This window comes from Leopardus geoffroyi, chromosome A1 (assembly GCF_018350155.1).
Source record: "Leopardus geoffroyi isolate Oge1 chromosome A1, O.geoffroyi_Oge1_pat1.0, whole genome shotgun sequence".
In the NCBI taxonomy this organism is placed as follows: domain Eukaryota; kingdom Metazoa; phylum Chordata; class Mammalia; order Carnivora; family Felidae; genus Leopardus; species Leopardus geoffroyi.
Window position 1 is genome coordinate 71303161 of NC_059326.1, and position 24306 is coordinate 71327466.

Genomic DNA, 24306 nt, shown 5'->3' on the forward strand with positions numbered 1-24306 from the left:
TAAGATACACCAAACCAAATCAGTTGATGCTTTAACAGACTAATTATAGGGCCGCATCCTACCAGATGAATTTAGTAGCTATCGGGTTATAGATGAACATACATGTAATATTTAGTACTACTCTAGGAAGTAATTTTTTTTTTTTTTTTAAGAATCATGTCCAGTGTTGTGAGAAAACTTGTTTTCTGGTTCCAAAGTGAGAGTTACAATTTCTTATGTGTGTTTTTTCTCTCTTCAGACTTTTGATAAAATTCTTATTGCTAATAGAGGAGAAATTGCATGTAGGGTGAGTGGAATTTTAATCTTATTTTCCATTTTACTTTGTGAATTTTATTAAATCCCTTGAAATATGAATCTCTATTAATAGATAACATTGATATATTTTAAAATAGGTTATTAAAACTTGCAAGAAGATGGGCATTAAGACAGTTGCCATCCACAGTGATGTTGATGCTAGTTCTGTAAGTATATTTTGCTTTATCTGAATGAAGACCTTATTTGGGGTATATTTAAAAAAAAAAAAAAAAAAAAAAAAAAAAAGCCTGGGTGGCTCAGTCAGTTGAGCGTCTGACTTCAGATGGTCTTGCAGTTCGTGAGTTCGAGCCCTCCGTCGGGCTCTGTACTAACAGCTCAGAGCCTGGAGTCTGCTTCAGATTCTGTATTTCTCTCTCTCTCCCCCTCCCCTGCTCATTCTCTACCTCTCTCTTTCTCTCAAAAATAAATAAATGTTAAAGTAAATAAATAAATAAAGGTAAAAGATGTAGGTTTTCTTCATTCTTGGCCTGAAAAGGGTATACACAATTAAAAAACAAAACACCTGATTACTGACTCTTGTATTAAGCAAAATGGAAGCATCATAATGTCTTTAATATGTGTCTTAATTTTTTTTTCCCCAGGGTTTTAAAAACCTAGAGTAGGGTTTAAAAATTGCTTGACAGATTGCTGGTCACCAAGTAGATTTGGACAAAGCTTGAGAAAGATTCAAAGATTATTGTAATGTTTATATCATGCTGCATTAGGAGAGCACATTTTCCCACAGCTGAATTCCGGTATCACTAAGGGAATGCTATAATTGTTTAATTTTCCTAAATGCTGTATCGTGTTCGGCTGAAAGGTTGATGAATGAAAGATACACTAATACTAATTGGACATGAACAAAAGGAATAACATAAAGCCGTGAATGATTTTATGGGATTTTTACCACAGCAGGCATTTTTAGCAGTAATAAACTATGAAGGAATAGAAAAAAAACTCCTGAGAAAAGAATGTAAATTATTAGAACTTTAGGGGATGAAATTTAAGTAGTGGTACTTTACGTTACTGTTTTTCATTCTTTTACACTACTTTTGATAACGGGACCTATCGGTGATGTCAGTTTTTATTATACAGAAAGATAATACAGAGGATTTTCATTGTTTGTGATTTCTTACCTAGAAATGTGTTGTTCATTCTGCTTTATTGCGACTGACTTCCTTTAAAAAAAAAAAAAACAAAACAAAACAAAAAAAAGAGAAGCCATTACAAGCTATTCTAATTTCCTGAAAATAAAGGCTAAGTATCTTATCTAGTTTACTTGACAGATACATTTAAAATAGTCCTCTTCTACTTAAAAAAGAAATTAAATAAATTTATTTTACATATGGGTTTTTTTTTTTTTTTAATATTGGTTTCTGGCCTCTTTACTAATAATTTGTTTTAACTGATAGTTTCTTTTTATTTATTTATTTATTTATTTATTTATTTTTAAATTTATTATTTTTTTTTTTCAACGTTTATTTATTTTGGGGACAGAGAGAGACAGAGCATGAACGGGGGAGGGTCAGAGAGAGGGAGACACAGAATCTGAAACAGGCTCCAGGCTCTGAGCTGTCAGCACAGAGCCCGACGTGGGGCTCGAACCCACGGATCGTGAGATCATGACCTGAGCCGAAGTCGGCCGCTCAACCGACTGAGCCACCCAGGCGCCCCTTATCTAATAGTTTCAATAGTAGTTTATATTCCTTACAAGATATCTATGAAATAATGAGAAAACTATTACTTTAATCTGTTTCTTGGTTGGTAAACTAAGACATTTATCAGTAGCAAACTCTTTTAGAAAAAAGTTTGTGTTACCATCAGGCTAGTAATAGATTTAAAATTTTCTCTTGTCTTGTGTTCATTTTCAGTGTATTAGGTCAGGAGGTGTTTTTCACTCATGCATAAATTGGGATAGAAAATGGACACTTTTTATATCAAGTCTTATAGTAAACTTTAACTTACTTTTCTCATATCAAGATATAATTCTGTATCCTGTGTTCTCATGAAGGTGACTGTTGGCATGCATGGTCCAAAATTATTTGCATTTTGATTTTTTTTCATATATGTTTGTATTTCAGTGTTGGTATTATAGTTCCCAACAGCATGACTGCTTTTTCCCATTCTTAATTTTCTAGCTTTGTGTTCTTGTTAGGAGCTTTGCAGGAACAATTTGCATTGCGGGTACCGCCCCTGCTTTGGAGAAAGGCTGCCGGCGATGGTATGGTACAAACCTTGTAGGGTCAGAAACTCCTCCCAACCTGTGGGGGGAGTTTCCCAACTGACTGGAAGCAGCCTCCATTAGAGACCATCCCACACTGTCTGTCTCAGCTCCTCCCAGCCCAGAGAGAACCAATACTATCCAATCCCAAAACAACGTAGGAGCCAGCTCTCCCACCTTGAGAGTGTACTTCCGATTTAATGAACTGCTTTGCACTTGCTACTTTCCTTCTGGCTGTCTTTATTCGAGTGTGGATCCTCACGTAAATCTTCTCATGGGGAATCAAGAGACTGAGGCCTCCATTCACACAACCCAGACTCACCCATAACATTTTGATCTAGAGGTACACTGTCACTTTCCAGCCTTTGGAAAAAATGGTTTCAGAAGAAATTGGTCAGAGTTTTAAGATGGTCCTTCATATCCTTCTAAAGCAGAGATGGTAGTTTTACATTTTAAAGACTTTTAGTCACTTTTTGCTGAAAGTGGAAATGAGCCTACCAGAGATTATAATACATAATTTAGAATAAGATTTCCTAGGGCCCACAGTGGAGGCAATGCATGATCAGTCAAAACTTCCTCTTAGTGTGACCTACCTTAAGCCCTTTTCTAGAAAGATACTATTTAGGGTAATAGTGATAGTTGGAATGTTCAAAGTTTAGTTTAGGCCTTAGCACTAGAACCAAATCTATTTGCTTTCTGCATCTCAAGAAAGCCAAAAGGGTGAATTCCTCTAACGGTTTTTTTTTCCTTAACATGTGACCAAAAAGATGATCATTGTATCCAATGAGCTTTACAATATGGGTAATATGAACAAGTCTTGCTACTTAGACGTATTGTTAACATTGCAATATTTATTTTCAACAGGTGAGCATTAAATTTTTTTTTAATGTTTATTTTTGAGCAAGAGAAAGAGAAGGAGACAGAGTGTGAGTGGGAAAGAGCAGAGAGAGAGGGAGGGAGACACAGAATCCAAAGTATGCCCAGGCTCTGAGCCATTAGGGCAGAGCCTGACGCGGGACTCGAGCTCATGATCCATGAGATCATGACCTGAGCTGAAGTCGGACGTTTAACTGACTGAGCCACCCAGGCATCCCAGGAGGTGAGCGTTTTAAATGTAATTTGGAGTAAAAAATATCTTATATGCTTTATGTTAATTTCATAAATGGAAATGTAAATATTGCAGTAGGAAAATACAACAGTTGATTTTTTTTTTTTTTTTTTAATGTTTAGTTTTGAGAGAGAGACAGTGTGTGGGGGGGAGGGGCAGAGAGAGAGAGAGGCACACACAGAATCTGAAGCAGGCTTCAGGCTCTGAGCCGTCAGCACGGGGCCTGACATGGGGCTTGAACCCACAAACCGTGAGATCATGACCTGAGCCGAAGTTGGACGCTCAACTGACTGAGCCACCCAGGCGCCCCAACAGTTGATTGTTTTTAAATGGCAAGTTAATATTTTTCACAACTAATTTTTGACACTTAGGGAGAAAAGGCTAACGGTTTACTACAACTATTAAGTGATAAGTCCTATAAAAAAAACGACCTACCTTATAAATGATGTGTAATGGAAAAAAATTGGCTTTTAAAGATGATTATGCAGTTTTTCCATTGGTCTCCTTTCCCCCATCCTGTTCTTCAAAATTGTCTTCAATATTCTTGTCTTTTTGTTCTTCCATGTGAATTTTAGGATAAGCTTGCTTACCAAATTAGACACATCCACCCACCAGTTTTTAGCTATTGTGAACAAGACTTCTTTAATAATCTAGTACAAATCTTTATGTAAACATATACTTTGATTTGTCTAAATACCTAGGAGTGGAATTACTTGGTCATCAGGTAGATGAGAGGCAAAGTAACTTTTTCCTGTATGAATAGTAAATCTCTGTCTGGGGAGTAAATAAATATATTTTAGACTTTGCAGATCACATATTCTACTTTTGTTTATATATACATACAAATGACCGTTTAGAAATGTAAAAAGCATTTTTAACTTGCAGGCTATAAAATAACTGTCCTTAGATTGGATTTGGCCTGTGGGTGGGTGGTATTTTGTTGACTCCTGGCATTAATAGATGCATATTTAACTGTAAGAAGCTGCCACGGGTGCCTGGGTGGCTCAGTTGGTTAAGTCTGGTTCTCGATTTCAGCTCTGGTCATGATCTTGTGGTTTGTGAGATTGAGCCCCATGTTGAGCTCTGCACTGACAGCATACATCCTGCTTGGGATTCATTCATTCTCTCTCTCCCTCTCTCCCTCCCTCCCTCCCTCCCCCCCTCCCCTTCTCCCTGTCCCTCTCCCTCTCTCCCCCTTACTCCCTCTCAAAATAAATAAACTTAAAAAAATAAGTGTTAGAAGCTGCCAAATAGTTGTTCTGTATGACTCTGCCACATTTTGCTCTCACCAGTAATGTACGAACGTTCATGTTGCTCTGCGTCCTTGCCTGGACTTGATCTCAGCAGTCCTTCTGATTTTGGCTATTCTGTTGGTGTTCACATGTTATCTTATTGTAGTTTAAATTCTCTGATGAATATTGATGTTGAGTACCTTTTCATATTAGTGGCCATTTATATTCTTAAGTGTTCAGCCATAAAATTGGAAGAGCAAGTACAGTGAGTGCTTATACCTTTTTGCTTGGACTCACCAGTTCACATTTGGACACATTTGCTTATAACTGTGTCCATATGTATGAGTATAAATATATATTGTGTGTATATTTCTTCTTTTTTTGTTTTGCTAAGGAAATTGGAAGTAAGTTACAGTCATGGCATTTCACCCCTAAATACTTAACTTTTTATTTCCCAGGAAAAGGCTATTCTCTTACATATACCCTATCAAAGCTAGGAAAATTATTAGTAATTCTATAGTATAATCTAATACACAGACTGTATTCAAATTTTCCCATTTGTCTCCAAATGTCTTTACTTTTTTTTTTTTTTTTTTTTTTTTTTTAATGTAAGCTTTACACCCAACATGGGTCTTGAACTCATGACCCTGTAATGAAGATGCTCTACTTACAGAGCCAGCCAGGTGCCGCTCCCGATGTCTTTAGTACTTTTTTTTTTGACCCACAGTTCAGTCGCAGTTCATGAATTATATTCGGTTATAATGGCTCTTTAAAGAGTCTCTTAATCTAAAATAGTCCTCTTCCCTTCCCTCTTTGTTTGATTTTCATGATACCGATGTTTTGAGGAATCCAGGCCAATTGGCTTATAGATAGTCTGGGTTTGTTTCCTCACAAATAGATTCAGTGTAAATATTTTTTTTTGATAAGAAAACTTTATAAGTGGGTGGCTCAGTCGGTTAAACGTCCTACTTCGGCTCAGGTCCCGATCTCGCTGTGAGTTTGAGCCCTGCATTGGGCTCTGTGCTGACAGCTCAGTCTGCAGCCTGCTTTAGATTCTGCATTTCCCCCACTCTCACTCTGTTTTGTCTTGAAAGTAAATAAACGTTAAAAAAAATTAAAAAAATACTTAAGTGATCCTGTTGTATCAAGAAGTTCATAATGTTGGGTGGTTTTGGTTACACTGATTACTTGGTTGAGGTAATGGTGCATTTTTTCCCCCTCTTTTGAAATTAATTTTTGGGGGTGAATCTTTGAATCCATGTGAATATTTGTCCCCCAACAACCTCTCATCTGTTTTTCATCCACTGATGAAAAGCATCTGATGCAATAATTACTTTGGTTGCATTTGTCTTGTGCTGTCTGTTGAGAAGTCTGTCAGGTCTACTCCATTTTGAATCTACCTTTTTTTCCCCCCTTATATATTTGAATCCCCTTTCATGTCTTACTCATTTTTAACTACTTACTTTTTTAGAATTTATTTATTTGAGAGAGTGCATGCACATGTGCTAACCAGGGAGAGGCAGAGAGAGAGAGAGAGAGAGAGAGAGAGAGAGAGAGAGCGAATCCTAAGCAGACTCCACCCTGTGAGCACAGAGCCTGATGCGGGGCTTGAACCCAGGAACCGTGAGATCATGACCAGAGCCAAAACCAAGAGTTGGGCACTTAACTGACTAAACTACCCAGGTGCCCCTTTAACTACTTATTTTAAAGCTTCTATCATACTGCTGTATTATTCCAAGTTCTTAAATGTCTACTTCTGACTTCTTACACAATGGATGAGCTTTTCATTCGTGTGGATCTTGGCTTGTGACCTCCTATCTGGCGTCTTTAATGTTGAATCCCAGCATGGTTTGGGTTGCAGATACGGCCTTGTTGGGTGGATGCTATATTTGTTTCTGCCAGACTCTCTAGGGTACCCTTCTTCTGGTACTAATGTTTCTGTTAACTTATTGGCATGAAGGTTGCTGAATTTCGAGGATAATGGAAAAAACAAAATGAAATGACATATATCCCTCCCTCTCTTGAATAGACCCATGGTTTGTAATTTACAGAGGAGACTTCTTACTTTGAACTACAGCAGATAATTTTAAATATATGTCTTCCATGTACTTATTAGATTGACATTTTTCTTCCTTTTCACTGAAGATGTAATCTTTGAGCAGCCTGGCCGTATGTAGGGAGTTTTTCTTATAATTTTTAACTCCTTTCTCTGAGAATTAACTCAGTTCTTTAGATTCTCTCCCCCCACCCCGCCTTTTTTTTTTTTTTTTTTTTTTTACTAGATTACCAGTTTATTATAAATGAGTATAGCTCAGAAACAGTCAGTTGGAAGACCTGAGTAAGGGAAGGTATGGGGACAGGGCAGGAAGCTTGCGTACCCTCTCTAGGCACACCAGTTCCCCCCAATTTCCATGTGCTCACCAACCCCGATTCTTGAGATCCCCCTCCCACTCTCCATGATTAGCTGGAATATTGGCTCTGGCAGATGCTGTCTGGCTTTTAGCTTCCTTTTTTGTTTTTGATCCCTGGGGATTGCCTGTAATTTCTTGTAAGCCAAGTTGTTCATTTAAAGAGTGTTTGTTAAATTTAATCTAGGATTTGAGGTGCTTGTAGAGGTGCTTGTAGGGAGGCTTTGCAGATTATTTAGTTGGTTGTTCTTGGATAGTCTTTTTTTTTTTTTTTAATGTTTATTTATTTTTGAGAGAGAGAGAGCGCGCATGAGCAAGAGAGGGGCAGAGAGAGAAGGAGACACAGAATCAGAGGCAGGCTCCAGGCTCTGAGCTGTCAGCACAGAGCCCTATGTGGGGCTAAAACTCACAAACCATGAGATCATCACCCGAGCCAAAGTCAGATGCTTAAGTGACTGAGCCACCGGGGTGTCCCAGTGGATACTCTTAAAAGAGGATGATATCCTGTCTGTTGAGGAAGTTGCCCTGCTCTTTTTGAAAAGTGAAGGCTGATCTAGAGCAGTATCAAAATTGGACTTTACCCAGGATGGCAGTTCACATGTGCTGATGGGATTTCTGCAGCTGCGTCCAGGGGATGAGTCCACAAGCAGTGGGAAATGGTCTGGGCAGGAGAGGCAAGTGGGAGTTAGGCCTCTTACCAAGTCATGAATTGTCTTTTATGTGTTCTCCAGGTCTTTATTAGTCTTTGGAAAGATGTTTAGAGAATGGTTTATGAAGGAAAAATTGTCCTGGTGGAAGACTGAATCCTGCTGGACTTTTGATAGGGATTGTGTTGTATCTGTACACTAATTTGGGAAGTAGTATTATCTCAACATTCTCAATTCCTCCTATCCATGGACGTGGATATTCCATTTGCTCTTGTTCTAGTTACTGTGGCTGCTTTAATTTCAGCAGTGTTTTGTAGTTTTCAGAGTGTAAGTTTTGCACTTAACTTTGTTATATTTCATAGTAAATAATTTAGTATTTTTTATATTAGGATTGCAATGTTTTAAGTTTCAGTTTTTATTGCAAGTTTATAGAACTATAATCAACTTTTGTATGTGATCATTTGTCCTGCAACCTTGCTGAATTTGTTTATTCTTTTATATACACACACGAGCGTGCACACACACGTGTGTGTGTGTGTCTATATATGTAAGATCCTTAAGATTCTCTCTAGAAGACCATGTACAAATAGAGATAGACTAGAGATAGACTTCTTTTGTTTCAATCTGGGAGCTTTTTATTTCATATTAATTTTCTTGGCTTTAACGTTCAGAGTGATATTGAATAGAAGTAGTGAGAGCAAGCATCTTGTTTTGTTCCTCATCTTTGGCAGAAAGCGCTTAGTATTTCACAATTAAGTTTGATTTAGGCTCTGGGATTTTCATAAATTCCCATTATCAGGTTGAGGAAGTGCCCTGGTATTTCTAGATTGTTGAATGCTTTTTTGTGATTGGATATTGGATTATTTCAAATGCTTTTTCTGTGTCGACTGAGATGCCATAGCTTTGGTCTGTTATTCTATTGATATGGTATATTCCATTAATTTTTGGATATTACACACTTGGTCAAGGTGTATAGTTTTTTGTATATATTGCTGGATTCATTTTAGTAGTGCTTTGTTGAGAATTTTTCATCTGTGGTTATAAGAGCTATTGGTCTGTAGTTTTCTTGTGATGGCTTTGTTTTGGTGTCAGATCTTGGCCTCATATTATAAGTTAGGAACTGTTCCCTCATCTTCTCTTGTTTTGGAAGAGTCTGTGAAGAGTTGGCATTAATTATTCCTTAAATGTTTGGTAGAACTCACCAGTGAAGCCATCTCTGTGGCTTTTTTAATTTTAAATTTATTATTATTATTATTATTATTATTATTATTATTATTTTTGAGAGAGAGAGATCCCAGGCAGGCTCCATGCCTAGCATGGAGCCTGACATGGGGCTCGATCTCATAACTGTGAGATCATGACTTGAACTGAAATCAAAGAGTGGGGACACTTAACCAACTGAGCCACCCAGGTGCCATAAAGACTTTATTTTTAAGTAATCTCTATACCCAATGTGGGGCTTGAACTCACAACCCTGAGATCAAGAGTTGTATGCTCTATCAACTGAGCCAGCCAGGCACCTGTCTATGGGTGGTTTTTTGATTATTCAATCTCTTATTAAAGGTTTATTCAGATTTTTGATTTCTTTTTCTGTGTCTATAATTTTTTCTTTCTAGGAATTTGTCCATTTCACCTGATTTATCTAGTTTATTGATATATGATTATAGTATTTCCTTATTTTTATTTTTGTAAGTTTGGTAGTGATTTCTTTCATTCCTGATTTTAGGCTTTTAAGAGTCTTTTTTTCCTTGGTCACTTTAGCTAAAAGTTTTCAACTTTATTGATCTTTTCAAAGAGCCAACTTTGATTTCATTGATCTCTATGTCATTTGTATTTAGTCTTTATTATTTCCTTTATCCTGCTTGTTCTGGGTTTATTTTGCTCTTTTTTTTTTTTTTTTTTTTTTTTTTTTAATAAGTAGGCTTCATGCCTAGCATGGAACCCAATGCAGAGCTTGAACTTAAGACCTGAGCAGAGATTAAGAGTTGGACGCTTAACCAACTAAGCCACCCAGGTGCCCCTAGTTTTCTCTTTTTAAAAATAGTTTAAGGTAGAAGATTAGGTTGTTGACTTAAAGTTTTTTTTTAATCTAAGTGTTGAGCTGTATAACATTTTTCTCTGTTTAGCTGCATCCCATATGCTTTGGTATGTTTTTCATTTTCGTTCCTGAAACTCTTTTCTGACTTCCCTTGTGATTTCTTTTTTGGCCTGCTTATCATTTAGGAGTGTGTTGTTTAGTTACGCATTATTTGTGAGCTTCCCAAGTTTATTTTTGTTACCTGTTTTTAGTTTCCTTACATTTTGGTTAGACAACATGCTTTTTATTTCTGTCTTTTAAAATTTGTTGGTGTTTGTTTTATGGCATACCATATGCTCTGTCCTTGAGTTCCATGTGAACCTAAGAATGTCTGTTTTGCTGTTTATGGTTCTCTCTAGATGCCTTTTAGGACTGGTTGGTTCATAGGGCTATTCAAGTCTTCTCTTTCCTTGTTGATCTTCTTTTCTATCCATTACTGAAAGTGGGGTTTAACATGTTTGTAAAAAGCTTCTTAAATGTTAAGTATTTGTTTTGCTCAGAAGACAAAATTGGTGACAAGTAGTTATAGGCCTGTAACTCTGTGCATGAAAGAGCCTGAATAAGGTAAGAGATCATTGACTAAGGAACTCTAGGCTGTCATAGAAGTAATGAAGTAGGGTGCTTGGTGTAGAGATTCTCACAAGAATTCTTTGCAGTTTTCAGTAAACAAGAAATTTTGACATGAATTGTTATAGACAAGTAAAAATAGACTTCCTTTTTAAAAAATGTTTGTTTTTTATTTTTTTATTTTATTTATTTATTTTTTTTAATTTTTTTTTTCAACGTTTATTTATTTTCGGGACAGAGAGAGACAGAGCATGAACGGGGGAGGGGCAGAGAGAGAGGGAGACACAGAATCAGAAACAGGCTCCAGGCTCTGAGCCATCAGCCCAGAGCCCGACGCGGGGCTCGAACCCACGGACCGCGAGATCGTGACCTGGCTGAAGTCGGACGCTTAACCGACTGCGCCACCCAGGCGCCCCGAAATGTTTGTTTTTTACAGATTTCTTTTTTAAAATCTGGGCAAAGATGGTAAGCGAAAAATAAAACAATGACTGTCATATATTGATAGAAAAATCCCAAGTAATAGGAAAATGGAATAAAATAATTTACTTAAATAATATGCTGCAGCCACATGGAGTGTATTCATGACATTTCAGTATGGTTCAAAATTAGAGAATATTAATATATTAATAAGTTAGTAGAGGAAAACTAGATGATTATTCTGATAAAAGGCTAGATGTCATTTAAAAGAAATTCACTGTCTTTGTAAAATCCTTAGTAAAACAGGATTAAATACATGCTGCCTTCCCATAATAAGAAGGTTATACCTCATAGGAAGCATTCTCATGAAATTCAGGGTAAAGGCTGATAAATTTACTCTCACTACTGTTATTTAACAGCATTCTAAAAGTGCTAGGTAGTGTGTTAGGCAAATGTAAAATGGTGGACAGGAAAGGCAGAAATAGTAAGATTGTATTGAGTTTCTAGTTACGTAGTTAACTGAATAACTATTTAGAAACATAAAAAACCATCTCTATGGTTGTTAAAAAATAAATCTATTGTTTTCCTATATGTATCACCAACAAAGTAGCAAATACAACTGGCATGCCTGGGTGGCTCAGTCAGGTAAGCCTCAGACTTCAACTCAGGCCATGCATGGTCTCACAGTTGGTGAGTTCAAGCCCTGCATCGGGCTCTCTGCTGTCAGAGAGACAGACTGCTTTCTCATCTCTCCTCTCTCCCTCTCTTTCTGCTTCTCGCCCGGACACATATGTGCTTTCTCTCTTTCAAAAATAAATGTAAAAAAAAATACAACTGAAAATGTATAGCTTCATAGAAACAGTGGAAAAGGTAAAGCACTTGATATGAAATCTGTAGGACTTATAGGAGGACTTATTTTTGTATAGGGAAATTGAATAGTGTAAATAGTAGTTATTTGAAAGTTTATGTACATTTCTCTATTAAATTCTAATGCAGTGTAATTGGGGGGGGGGGGGATGACAAAGAAGTAGTAAATTTGCAGAATGTCCTAGAAAAGTCGGTGGAAAATTGAAGAGGGGACCAACCTAACAGATACTAAAGTACATTTTAATACCTTTTCATGCAGAAATAACCAGGAGCACACCATAAAATTTTGGAGCAGGAAGAGACAGGTCTGTGGAGTAAATTCATTAGATTTTAGGCAGAGGGCTGATATGGGAGAATTTCTTGATTTGTTGAAGAGGGCCTTATTAATATGAATATTGACTTAGAAGGCAGGAGAGGTAGATTCTAGGGGTTTATGCCACTAATTTGTAATTGTAGGTATTCCCAGAGAAGTTAAGAAATACAAAAGATGAGAAATGTTTGGATTTAGTGACTAGGACTTTTCTAAATGGGAAGGTGGATCCTATTTCGTTAGTTTGGTGAATAGTGGGAATAAAGAATTTGCAAACATAGAGGTTGTACTCAAAATGCATGTTAGATAACTATTTATTTTTATAACTTTGTTTTTAAGTAAAAAGATAGTATGCTTTCCCGTAAGAAATAGCAAAATCTTATTATATTTGTATCAAATCTCTGAAGTTAACATTTTGATTTTTCTTAAAATGGACTGAATGATTGTGTGCTGTAACCTTTCGCTATATTTTCTATCTAGACTCCTAAATTGAATGTATCAATGTTTTGTTGCTTTGTGTTCAGTGATGTTGGATGTAAATGAGAAATGCCTAATATTTACTACTTCAGACCCCAAACTTAAAATCAGGGAAGTAGCCATTGTGACTCCCATCTTGGTCAGACAGCCTGCTGTTTGAAGTATGATTCCTGATGTGTATTGTAGTCTTACCCTTAGGATTCAGTAATGAGATTGAGCGGGGTTTCCTGTGAGCAGTCTGGGATGATTGACAGTAAGGTGAGGGGAATCATCACTTAGCATGCCTACCCTTGATAATATTTCCCTGCTGTCTGGGGAGGTACTAAGGACAAATAGGACTTCGTGATGTCTATGTAATTAGTGTACGTTGGTTCCAGCTGAACAAACTGGAGGGTAATGATCAGGTAAATGAAGAAGGAATACATTAATGTAGGCTAAGGTATAAAAGACCTTAGGGAAAATGTTATAAAAATTTTACGGGGTTGTTAGAATATGTGTTTTATTTTTATGTATATCTTTATATATTATTTTTGTTAGAATATCTTTAGTTTTAGCTGTATGAAAAGCAGTTTAAAGGTAAAAACCTCATGCATTAACTTTTTCTCACATGGTTTAGTTTTTAGGATATTTTCAACCTTTTATTATTTGGAAAGGAGTTATGAGTTCTTGAGTTAAAATACATTTCACAATCCGTTAAGGACTTCTTTACAATCAATGTAGTCATTGATCCTCAAATTGGAATAAAGAAATAAAGGGCAGGTTTGTAAAACTTTTGGGTGATAACTTAATTCAGGTTACCATTTATTGTATGTGTGTGTAGTTGAGATGGTATATTTATTTATTTATTTTTATTTTTTTATTTTTTATATTTTGAGATGGTATATTTAAATAACATTTTCTTAAATAGCTTTTACTAGTACAGAATACTTTAAGATGATGTTCGTGAGGATCCATGTTTCCCATTTGGTCTTATTTCATTCAGAAACATGGCCAATTATTTAGATTGCATTTAGAAAATGCAAGATTTAGAAAATCTGTAGGATTCTTAAATCATTTTTTTGAAAAAATAACTGTCATTGTTCATCACGAAGTATTCTTATCAGCAGGATAAAGTTGCACAGTAAAGCCTCTGATAGTGATTGCAATACTGTATTTAATGGGAAGAGAGGAATTGGCTTCATTAATGTGATTTTTGGACCTTGGGGTTCTGGTGATTAGGTTTTTAAAGAGTTTTTAAATGGCATACCTGCTTTAAAACTTGTAATTGCTCACTTTTCTTGTAAAACATAGTGCTTTCAGTAACCTTTTTGGATTTAGAATACAATGTATCAACCTTTGCAAATTTAAAACACTAGACTTGACGGTGAGAAACTAATCGGGAGAAGAAAGTATATGAAATGTTCAGACGTTTCTTCTCTTTGCTTTTATTGTCCTTGGAAAAACATATTTTGCAGAAACATTATACTATATCAATTTAAAATGTTTTGATTATCTTTGGCTTGGCTAAATTACTTTCTCTATATTTTTGGGTAAAATGGAATAGGTTAGGATTCCTGGTAGGGATTTGTTCACATTAATATGGCTCATCAGGGACATTATATTTAATTGGAGGTCCTGCAGAATAGTAGCAGGAGGCTGAAGAGAATGATTTAGCATTAGCAATGGCTCGTCTGGGAGTTGTGCACTAATCAAGGAGCTTGAGTGCTAGCAGTGGGGATGATGGGAATTATGACGATTATGACATGTAAGCATGTCTGTGTGCGAACTGGACGGGCAATGAGTTAATCAAGAAGTATATTAAATGGCTCCCATGCTGATTCATTATCATTTACCATAGTGCCTGTCAGGTTGTGTATTTAAAAAATACAATTATTGCTGAACTCAATATGTATAAATTCAGCCACCATTCTTTGCTTTTCAATAAAATACCCTCAAATTACCTAATACATATAAAAATGGAAAAATGAACCAACCCTGCTGACTGTGTGATTTGGGTATTATAGTATCTTTTTTTTTTTTTTAAAACACTTTAGAGTTAACCCTTAATTTCAGATTCATTTAAAACCTTGTTTACTTTGCCCTTTCATATATTCGTTTAAATACCCTGGCTTATTTCTGCTGCATAAAAAGTTTGGGTTCAAAAAAAATAATCTTTTCAAGATGAAAAATAATTCCAGTATTTGAGAAATATATTAATATTTAAGGCATGAAGCTGCAGACAAATCAAGGCATTAATCTTTTCTACCACCAAAATGCTCCAAAATCAGGGGGGTGGGCGTGGTGGTGGTAGAAATTTCCTTTGCTCTAGTGGGTGGTCTCTTTGTGCCAGGTAGACCCATTCTGTGCCCAGCATGGTTAGAGCCATCTGTCATGAAACTATCAGTTATAAATGCTAGAAATGTACATATTTTGGGGGAAATGGAACCAATAAATTGAATTCCTTTTAGAAAATAAATTGAAATACAGCATAAATCCATGAGCAAACTGGATTATATCTATAGGCAAATTTATAGAGTTACTGTACAGATGAACACACAGTTTCTTTCTTTTACTGTAAGCACTGCCAAATTTAATAAAAGTTTCTACCAAACTGTGACCTTCATGTTTTAACTTAATTAAAGCAATATTATGGGTACTACTCAAAGTGTTAACCTGTGGGTGGTTGTTACTGAAATCCATTATCTATGGAGTCAGTGTTAGTGGTCAGCTGCATCAAAAATAAAACTTGCAACCAAGACAGTCCCTTGGGTGCTGTGAGCTCAGCAGGTTAAATTGTCAAAATCTGTCAAAGCTGCTTAAAAGACTATTTTAAACCCCCTGGAGTTCAAGGTACACCAGCCATTACAGTCAAGAAGGACTATGACTTTATTTAGCAGCAATGTGAAAATTACATTTGGACAGGAAAAAAGGATCTATATCCATATCTTCATGTATGAATTACTTTATTGACATGTGTTTGGGTACTTGCTATTTAACTTAAACATTAAAAAAAAGTTGGACTTTGAAAATTTATTTTGAGAGAGAGCACACGTGCAAGTGTGCAGGTAAATGCACGTGTGTTTGGCAGAGGGACAGAGGGGTGGGAGGGGGGAGAGAGAATCCCAAGCAGGCTCCATGCTTGTCAGTGCAGAGCCCCAAGTGGGGCTCAATCTCCTGAACCATGAGGTCATTTTCTGAGCTGAAATTAAGAGTATGGCGCTTAACCAACTGAGCCACTCAGGTACGCCTCCCAACTTTTAATCTATGGAAAGTAAGTTGTGAAGATTTTCCTTTGTAAATTGGAAAAGAGCATCCCAAGACCTTCTCAATTTTGTTGACAAGAACTTTGACCTTTCAATGATATTAAAAATTTTAATTTAAGACCAAAACACACTGAAATATTGAGTATATATATATTTGTATATTTTAATAATTCTGACAAATTTAAACAGCATAATTTGAAAAAGAACATTGTTTCAGTATAGTTAATGCCTGATGGTGGGAAAAAGTACTTAATTGTGGATTTTTCTTCAAGCATCTATTTAAATAGGCTTAGAAGTTCTGTAGTCTTACTGAAAAACATACATAAAAATATTTGAAAACCTAGCTTACCTTCATAAATGTAGTATTTATTATTTTTAAAGATTCCAGTATAATTAACATACAGTTTATGTTTCAGGTGCATAATGTAGTGATTCAACAATTACATACACTACTCCATGCTCACCAAGTTAAGCGTACTCTTAATTCCCTTGACCTGTTTCACCCATTGTCTCACCCACCTCCTCTCTAATAGCCATCAGTTCATTCTCTATATTTAAGATTAAGGCTGTTTGTGTGTGTGTGTGTACACATAACCACACCATCTTTACCCATGCATCTATCAATAGATACTTTGGCTGCTTCCATGATTTGATTATCATAAATAATGCCGCAGTAAACATAGCTGTGCGTATATCCTTTCAAATTAATGTTTTTGTATTTTGGGGGTAAATACCCAGTAGTGGAATTACTGTATCATATAGTAATTCTATTTTTAATATTTTGAGGAACCTCCATAATGTTCCACAGTGGCCGCACCAGTTTGCATTTCTATCAGCAGTGGGTGAGGGTTCCTTTTTCTCTATATCCTCCCTAAAACTTATTTCTTACCTTTTTTCTTCTTAAGATCTTATTTTAAGAGTTATTTATTTATTAGAGAGAGAGAATGAGAGAATGAGAGGGGGGAGATAGAGAATCCCAAGCAGGTTCCACACTGGCAGCACAGAGCCCAACGTGGAGCCCAAACCCATGAACCGTGAGGTCATGACCTGAGCCGAAATCAAGAGCTGGATGATCAACTGGCTGAGCCACCCATGTGCCCCTCTTGAGATCTTATTTGTAAGTATTTTCTACACCTAATGTGGGGCTCAAACATGTAACCCTGAGATCAAGAGTAGTGTGCTCTACTGGCTGAGCCAGCCAAGCACCCCGTGACAACTTAATACTAGCCATTCTGACAGGAGGGAGGTAATTCTCATTGTGGTTTTCATTTGCATATCCCTGCTGATGAGTGATGTTGAGCATCTTTCTTTTCATGTGTCTGTTGGCCATCTCTTTGTCGTCTTTAGAGAAAGTCTGTTCATGTCTTCAGCCCATTTTAATTGATTATGTGGGTTTTTTTTTTTTGATAAATCTTAAGATCTTTATTTTTGGATACTAACCCTTTATTGGATATGTTATTTGCAAATATCTTCTCCCATTCGGTAGGGTTTTTGTTGTTGTCATTTGTTTCCTCTGCTGTGCAAAGCATTTTATTTTGATGTACTCTTGACAGTTTATTTTTGCATTTGTTTCCTTTGCCTCAGGGACCTATCTAGAAAAATGTTGCTACAGCTGATGTTAGAAAAATTACTCCCTGTGCTATCTCCTAGAATTTTTGTGTATGGTGTAAGAAAGTGGTCTAGTTTCATTCTTTTGCATGTAGCTGTTCAAGTGTTCCTAGCATAATTTATTGAAGAGACTTTTTCCCATGGCATATTCTTGTCTCCTTTGTTGAATATTAATTGGCCATATAATTATGGGTGTATTTCGGGATGGTTTGTTCCGTTGATTTATGTATCTGTTTTTGTGCCAGTACCATACTGTTTGGATTACTACAGCTTTGTAGTATATATTGAAATCTGGGATTGTGATACCTGCAGTTTTGTACTTCTCTTTCAACATTACTTTGGCTATTCAGAATTTCTTGTGGCTCCGTACAAATTTTAGGATTATTTGTTCTGTTTCTGTGAAAGATGCTATTGGTATTTTGATAGAGATTGCTTTAAATCTGTAGATTGCTTTGAGTTGTATGGACATTAGTATTTGTTCTTCTAATCCTTGAGCAGGCATGTATTTCCATTTGTTTGTGTCCTCTTCAGTTTCTTTCATCAGTGTTTTATTGTTTTCAGAGTATAGGTCTTTCACCTCCTTGGTTAAATTTATTCTTAGGTGTTTTATTATTTTTGCTGCAATTGTAAATAAGAGTATTTCCTTAATTTATCTCTTTCTGCTACTTCATTATTAGTGTATAGAAATGTAACGGATTTCTGTATATTGATTTTATGTCCTACGACCTTACTGAATTCATTTATCAGTTTTAGTAGTTTTTTGGTGGAGTCTTTAGGGTTTCCTATCTTCTGCAAATAATGAAAGTTTTACTTCTTCCTTATCAATTTGGATGCCTTTTATTTCTTTTCCTTATTTGATTGAGGTGGCTAGGCCTTCCAGTACTATGTTGAATAAAAGTGGTGAGAAAGGATATCTTTGTATTGTTCCTGATCTTAAGGGAAAGGTTCTTAGTTTTCCATCATTAAATATGATTTTAGCTGTAAGCTTTTCCTATATGGCCATCATTGTGTTCCCTCTAAACCTACTTTAAATGGATGTTGTATTTTGTCAAATGCTTTTTCTGTATTTATTGAGATGATCATCCAGTTTTTGTCTTTTGTTGATGTATCACATTGGTTGATTTGTGAGTGTTGAACCACCCTTGCATCTCAGGAATAAGTCCCATTTGAACGTGGTGAATGAGTTTTTAAAAATGTATTGTTGAATTCAATTTGCTAATGTTTTATTATTATATCTTAATTTTTTAAAATACTTTTAAGAGAGAGAGAGAGAGATGAAGAATGAGCAGGGAGGGGCACAGAGAGAGGGAGACACAGAATGTGAAGCAGGGTCCAGGCTCTGAGCTGTCAGCACAGAGTTCAACATGGGGCTCTAATTCACGAACTGTGAGATCATGACCTAAGCCAAAGTTGGACGCTTAACCCACTGAGCCACTCAGGCACCCCTGATTTGCTAATATTTTATTGAGGATGTTTTTATCCATGTTCGTCAGAGATATTGGCCTGTAGTTCTTTTTTTTATAGTGTCTTTATCTGGTTTTGGTGTCCGGGTAAGCTGGCCTCACAGAATTTGGAAGCTTTTCTTCCTCTTTTATTTTTTGGAATAGTTTGAGAAGAGTAGGTATTAACTTTTCATTAAATGTTTGGTAGAATTCACCTGTGAAGCCACCTGGTCAACTTTTGTTTGGGAGTTTTTAGATTACTCATTCAGTTTCGTTGCTGGCTATTGGTCTGTTCAAATTTTCTATTCCTGATTCAGTTTTGGGAGGATATATGTTTCTAGGAATTTATCCATTTCTTCTAACTTGTCCAATTTGTCAACAGGCAGTTTTTTAAAAAAATTTATATATATGTGTGTGTATGTATGTGTGTGTGTGTGTATATATATATATATATATATATATATATATATATATATATAGACAGAGAAAGAGAGAGAAAGAGAGAAATCTCTGCACCCAATGTGGGGCTTGAACTTACAGCCCTGAGATCAAGAATTGCATGCTATACCAACTGAGCCAGCCAGGCACCCTGACATATAATTTGTCATAATATTCTTTCATAATCTTTTGTATCTATGGTGTTGGTTGTTATTTCTCCTCTTGCACTGCTTATTTGAGTCATTGCTCTCTCTCTTTTTTAATGATTCTGGCTAAAGGTTTATTAATTTTGTTGGTCCTTTCAAAGAAACCAGCTCCTGGTTGGATTGATTTTTGTTCTTTTTCTTTTTTTTAGTTTCTATTTTGTTTATTTCTGTCTAATCTTCATTATTTCCTTCCTTCTGTTTTGGGGTATTGTTTGTTCTTTTTCTAGCTCCTTTAGGTGCTTAGGATGTTTATATGAGATTTTTCTTGGGGCATCTGGGTGGCTCAGTCGATTAAGCATCTGATTTTTGATTTCAGCTCAGGTCATGATCTCATGGTTTGTGGGATGGAGCCCCATATAGGGCTCTGTGCTGCAGAGGGATTCTTTCTCTCTCTGTCCCTTCCCTGTTTGCTCATGTGCTCTGTCTCTCTGTCTCTCAAAATAAACATTTAAAAATTTTTTTAAAAAATGAGATTTTTCTAGCTTCTTGAAGTAGGCCTGTATTGTTATAAACTTCTTAGAGCAGCTTTTGCTGCATCCTGATGAATTTGGACCGTTAGGTTTTCATTTTCATTTGTCTCCATGTATTTTTTAATTTCTTGGTTGACCTGTTAGTGTTTAGTAGCATGTTATTTAACCTCCGTGTATTTGTGTTCTTAACAGAGTTTTTCTTGTGGTTGATTTCTAGTTTAATTGGAAAAGATGCATGGAATGACTTTGATCTTCTTGAATTTTTTGAGACTTGTTTTGTAGCCTAATATGTGATCTGTTGGAGAATGTTACATGTGCACTTGAAAAGAATGTGTTTCCTGTTGTTTTAGGATGGAATGTTCTGAATATATTGGTTGGATCTATCTGGTCCAGTGTATTATTCAAAGCCACTGTTTCCTTTTTGATTTTCTGTTTGGATGATCTATGCATTGATGTTAGTGGGGTGTTGAAATCCCCCACTATTACTGTATTACTATCTATTACTTCCTTTATGTTTATTACCTGCTTTATATATTTGAATGCTGCCACGTTGGGTGCATAAATATTTACAATTGTGTATCGTTTGTTGAATTGTTCCCTTTATGATTATATAGTGTCCTTCCTGTCTCTTGTTACAGTCTTTGTTTTAAGATCTATTTTGTCCAATGTAATTATCACTGCCCCAGCTTTCTTTTTACTTCCATTTGTATTATAAATGCTTTTCCATCCCTTCTCTTTTAATCTGCATGTGCTTCTGGGCCTGAAATGAGTCTAATGTAAGAAGCATATAGATGGGTCTTAGTATTTTTTATCCATTCTGTCACCCTATGTCTTTTGGTTGGAGCATTTAGTCCATTTACATTCAGAGTAATTATTGATAGGTGTGTACTTACTGGTGTTTTGTTACTTGTTTTATGGTTTTGTAGTTCTTCTCTGTTCCTTTCTTCTTTTGCTCTTCTCTTTCACAGTTTGCTAGCTTTCTTTCTCTAGGATTTCTTTCTCTTATTTTTTGCATGTCTATTACCAGTTTTTGATTTGTAGTTACCATTCAGTTTATATATAACATTTTATGCATATAGCAGTATATATTAAGTTATTGGTGGCTTAAGTTTTTATCCATTCCCAAATCACTTAGTCCTTTCAGCCACATTTTAGGTATATGGTGTCATACTTGACATCCCTTTGTTTTGTGAATCCCTTGACAGATTTTTAAAAATCTAATTAATTTTCCTGCTTTTGTACTTCCTTTTCTTACTCCTATCTTTGGTTTTTCCTTTCTACTCAAAAAGTTCCCTGTAACATTTCTTCTAGGGCTGGTTTAGTGCTCATGAATTCCTTCAACTTTTGTTTTTGGGAAACTTTGTCTCTCCTTCTATTCTGAATGACAGCCTTGCGGATAGAGTGTTCTTGATTGTAGGGTGTATTGTTTTGTTTTGTTTTTTAACGCTTGTATATATCATGCCATTTCCTTCTGGCCTGTAAAGTTTCTGCTGGTCAGTCAGCTGATAGCCTTATGGGGTTTTCTTTGTATGTAACTGTTTTCTTTTCTCTTGCTGCTTTTAAAATTCTTTATCACTACTTTTTGTTACATTAATTACTACATGTCCTGACGTGGACTTCCTTGAGTTGATTTTGTTGGGGGCTTTTTGTGCCTCCTAGATCTGGATGTCTCCTTCCTTCTCCAGATTCAGGAAGTTTTCAGTTATTATTTCTTCAAATAATTTTTTTGCCCCTGTTTCTCTCTCTCTTTCTTCTGGGATCCCTGTTATGCAAATGTTATTATGCTTAATGGTGTTGCTGAGTTCTCTTAGTCTGTTTTCATTTTTAGTTATTTTTTTGTTTTTCCTGTTAAGCCTGTTTGATTTCCATTACTCTTTCTCCAGGTTGCTGATCGATTCTTCTGCTTCCTCTAGTCTAGTATTTATTCCTTCTAGTGTAGTTTCAATTTCATTTACTGAGTTCTTCATCTCTGATTGGTTGTTTTTCTTTGTGTTTGTTGAGGGTCTGACTGAAGTCCTCTACTCAAGTCCAGTGAGTATCTTTATGACCATTACTTTAAGTCCTCTTTCAGGCATATTATTTCTATCCGTTCCATTTTGCTCTTTAGCTGTGATTTTTTTTGTGTGTGTCCTGTTTTTCATTTGCCATACATTCCTCTGTTTCCTCATTTTGTCTAACTCTCTGTGTCTGTTTCTTTGTGCTAGGAAAATGAGCTATGTCTCCTGCTCTTGAAAGTAGTGGCCTTATGGAGAAGAGGTCCTATAGTACCCTGCAGGGCAATGTTCTCTGTTCACCAGAATCTGGCATTTCAGGAGTGTCTCCTGTGTGTGTTGTGTGCGCCTATTAGGACTGAACCACATTTGCCTTCAGTCCAGTCATCTTCAATGACTCTTTGCCTGTTGTACTTAGCATTTGGTCCTTGTGTTACCAGGACAGTCTGGGGTCAACTTGGGTTTGAGTTAAGGCAGAGTAGGGATTTGTCAGAGCTGCAGTAACACTGAAGTGTAGGATGCTTTCTGTGCTGTCCCCTGAGGTACTTTTGTTAGTGGGAACGGCCTGCAGTCAGACCACATGTCTGCCCCTGTTCCACTGCTGGGGCCACAGCATGTGTCATTCTCTTCCCCTCTCTCTGGGTCTGGAATTACTTTGGAGTGGTGCTGGCACATTAGGGGCTGCTTGCACACTGCCACCTTTGTAGTACCACTTTGGATGGACTCCTGCCAAGGGTGTGTTAGATGGGTTGGTTCCTAAGAGAATTTGGGGCATGGTGTGGGGTGCCAGCAAGGTCTGTGCTGGTCTGCTGTAGGAGAGCCCCTTCAGTTGTCTGGGAAACTCCTTCCCAGGCTGATTGCATTGGAGGGGGTAGATCTGCAGAAGCTCGTGTGTCCGGGCATGGCATTAGCAAACTAGGTTTAGAGTGTTTACCCTGTGCTTCCTGCAGATGTCTGTGTATTGTTGCTGGGGAGCAGGGGAGGGAAATGGCACATGCCACCTCTTTGTTCTTGGAGAAGGCTTCCAAAGATCCCTGCCCCTCCTGCACACACTGAGATTAGTCAGCAAATTTCCCTTGCATATCCCCTAACAGCTTTTCAAACTGCTGCTTCTATGTTGTATCTCATTGTGACTCTTTATTGTGCTGTGTCTTTAAGGGCAGGGACTTAGTTTCCCACTGCCCTCCCACCTTGCCCAGAGCCAGGCCCACTGATGTTTAAAGTTTCATTTCTGGGTGGCTCAGTTGGTTACTGTCTGACTCTTGGTTTCTGCTCAGGTCATGATCCCAGGATCATGGGATTATTGAGCCTTGTGTCAGGCTCTGCACGGAGTATGGAGTCTGCTTGAGTTTTCTCTCTCTCCCTTTGCTCCTCTTGCCTGCTTGTATTCTCTTGCTCTAAAAAAATATTAAAATATTTAAATTAAAAATAAAAAGTTTCAGTTGTTAAGCCCCATTTACTGTAAGAATTAGTGAACGTTAGGTCCTTATGGCTCTCAAAACCGAATGTTACAAGATTTGTCTTACCAGTGTGGGTCCCCTGTGTCTGGGGGTGCCTGGTGTGAGGTCTGTTCCTCTCCTCTCTCTGTGTCTGCAGCATCCTTGCCTCCTGCCGATAGTCCCTCAGGTCACAGGTCAGGTCACTGACCATGTCTCTGCCTTTCTTACCTTCTTTGTTGTGGCCTGTTCTCTACATTTAGCTGTGGAGAGTCTATTTTGCCAGGCTTCTGGTTGTTTTCTGGTTACTTTCTAGTGATGTGGATGTCACCAGTATGTGTGTATACATGGGATGAGGTGAACCTTGGATTCTCCTACTCCACCATCTTCACTGGAAATAAATACATTATTTTTGATATTGCAGTGTTTATTAGACCATGACTTAACCTTGTATCTGTTGCAGCCTCCCTCATTTAAGACTTCTTAGTGGAGGGAAAGATACAATCACTCCAGGTAATAACTATCACTTATGAAATATCTACAATATACGAATGAATTAGAATAACTATGTAAGGGAAGAATTATTGTCATTATGTTAAGTTGGGGAAAATGAGGGCTTTAAGATATAGTTTGCCTAGGAGTGCCTAGGTGGCTCAGTCGGTTAAGCCTCTGAGTTTTGATTTTGGCTTAAGTCACAATCTCATTGTTTCCTGAGTTCAAGCCCTGCATCTGTAGTGCACTATAGTGCAGAGCCTGCTTGGGTTTGTCTCATTCTGTCTTTCTCTGCCCCTCCCCTGCTTTCTCTTTCCTTCTCTTTCAAAATAAATAAGTAAACTTAAAAAAGAAAA

General features: G+C 36.8%; 1 protein-coding gene across 9 annotated transcripts in view; it reads left to right on the forward strand.

The window, feature by feature from the left end:
• PCCA (propionyl-CoA carboxylase subunit alpha) overlaps positions 1-24306 on the forward strand; it is a 416136-nt gene that overhangs the window by 21245 nt on the left and 370585 nt on the right. For 8 of the 9 annotated variants that reach the window (XM_045481124.1, XM_045481175.1, XM_045481160.1 and 5 more), the window contains 2 exons: positions 239-286; positions 393-461. The exons of the other annotated variant lie outside the window; for it this stretch is intronic. In XM_045481124.1, coding sequence (XP_045337080.1) covers positions 239-286; positions 393-461 — 117 coding nt within the window. The remainder of the gene's footprint in view (positions 1-238; positions 287-392; positions 462-24306) is intronic. 9 annotated transcript variants of the gene reach the window in all.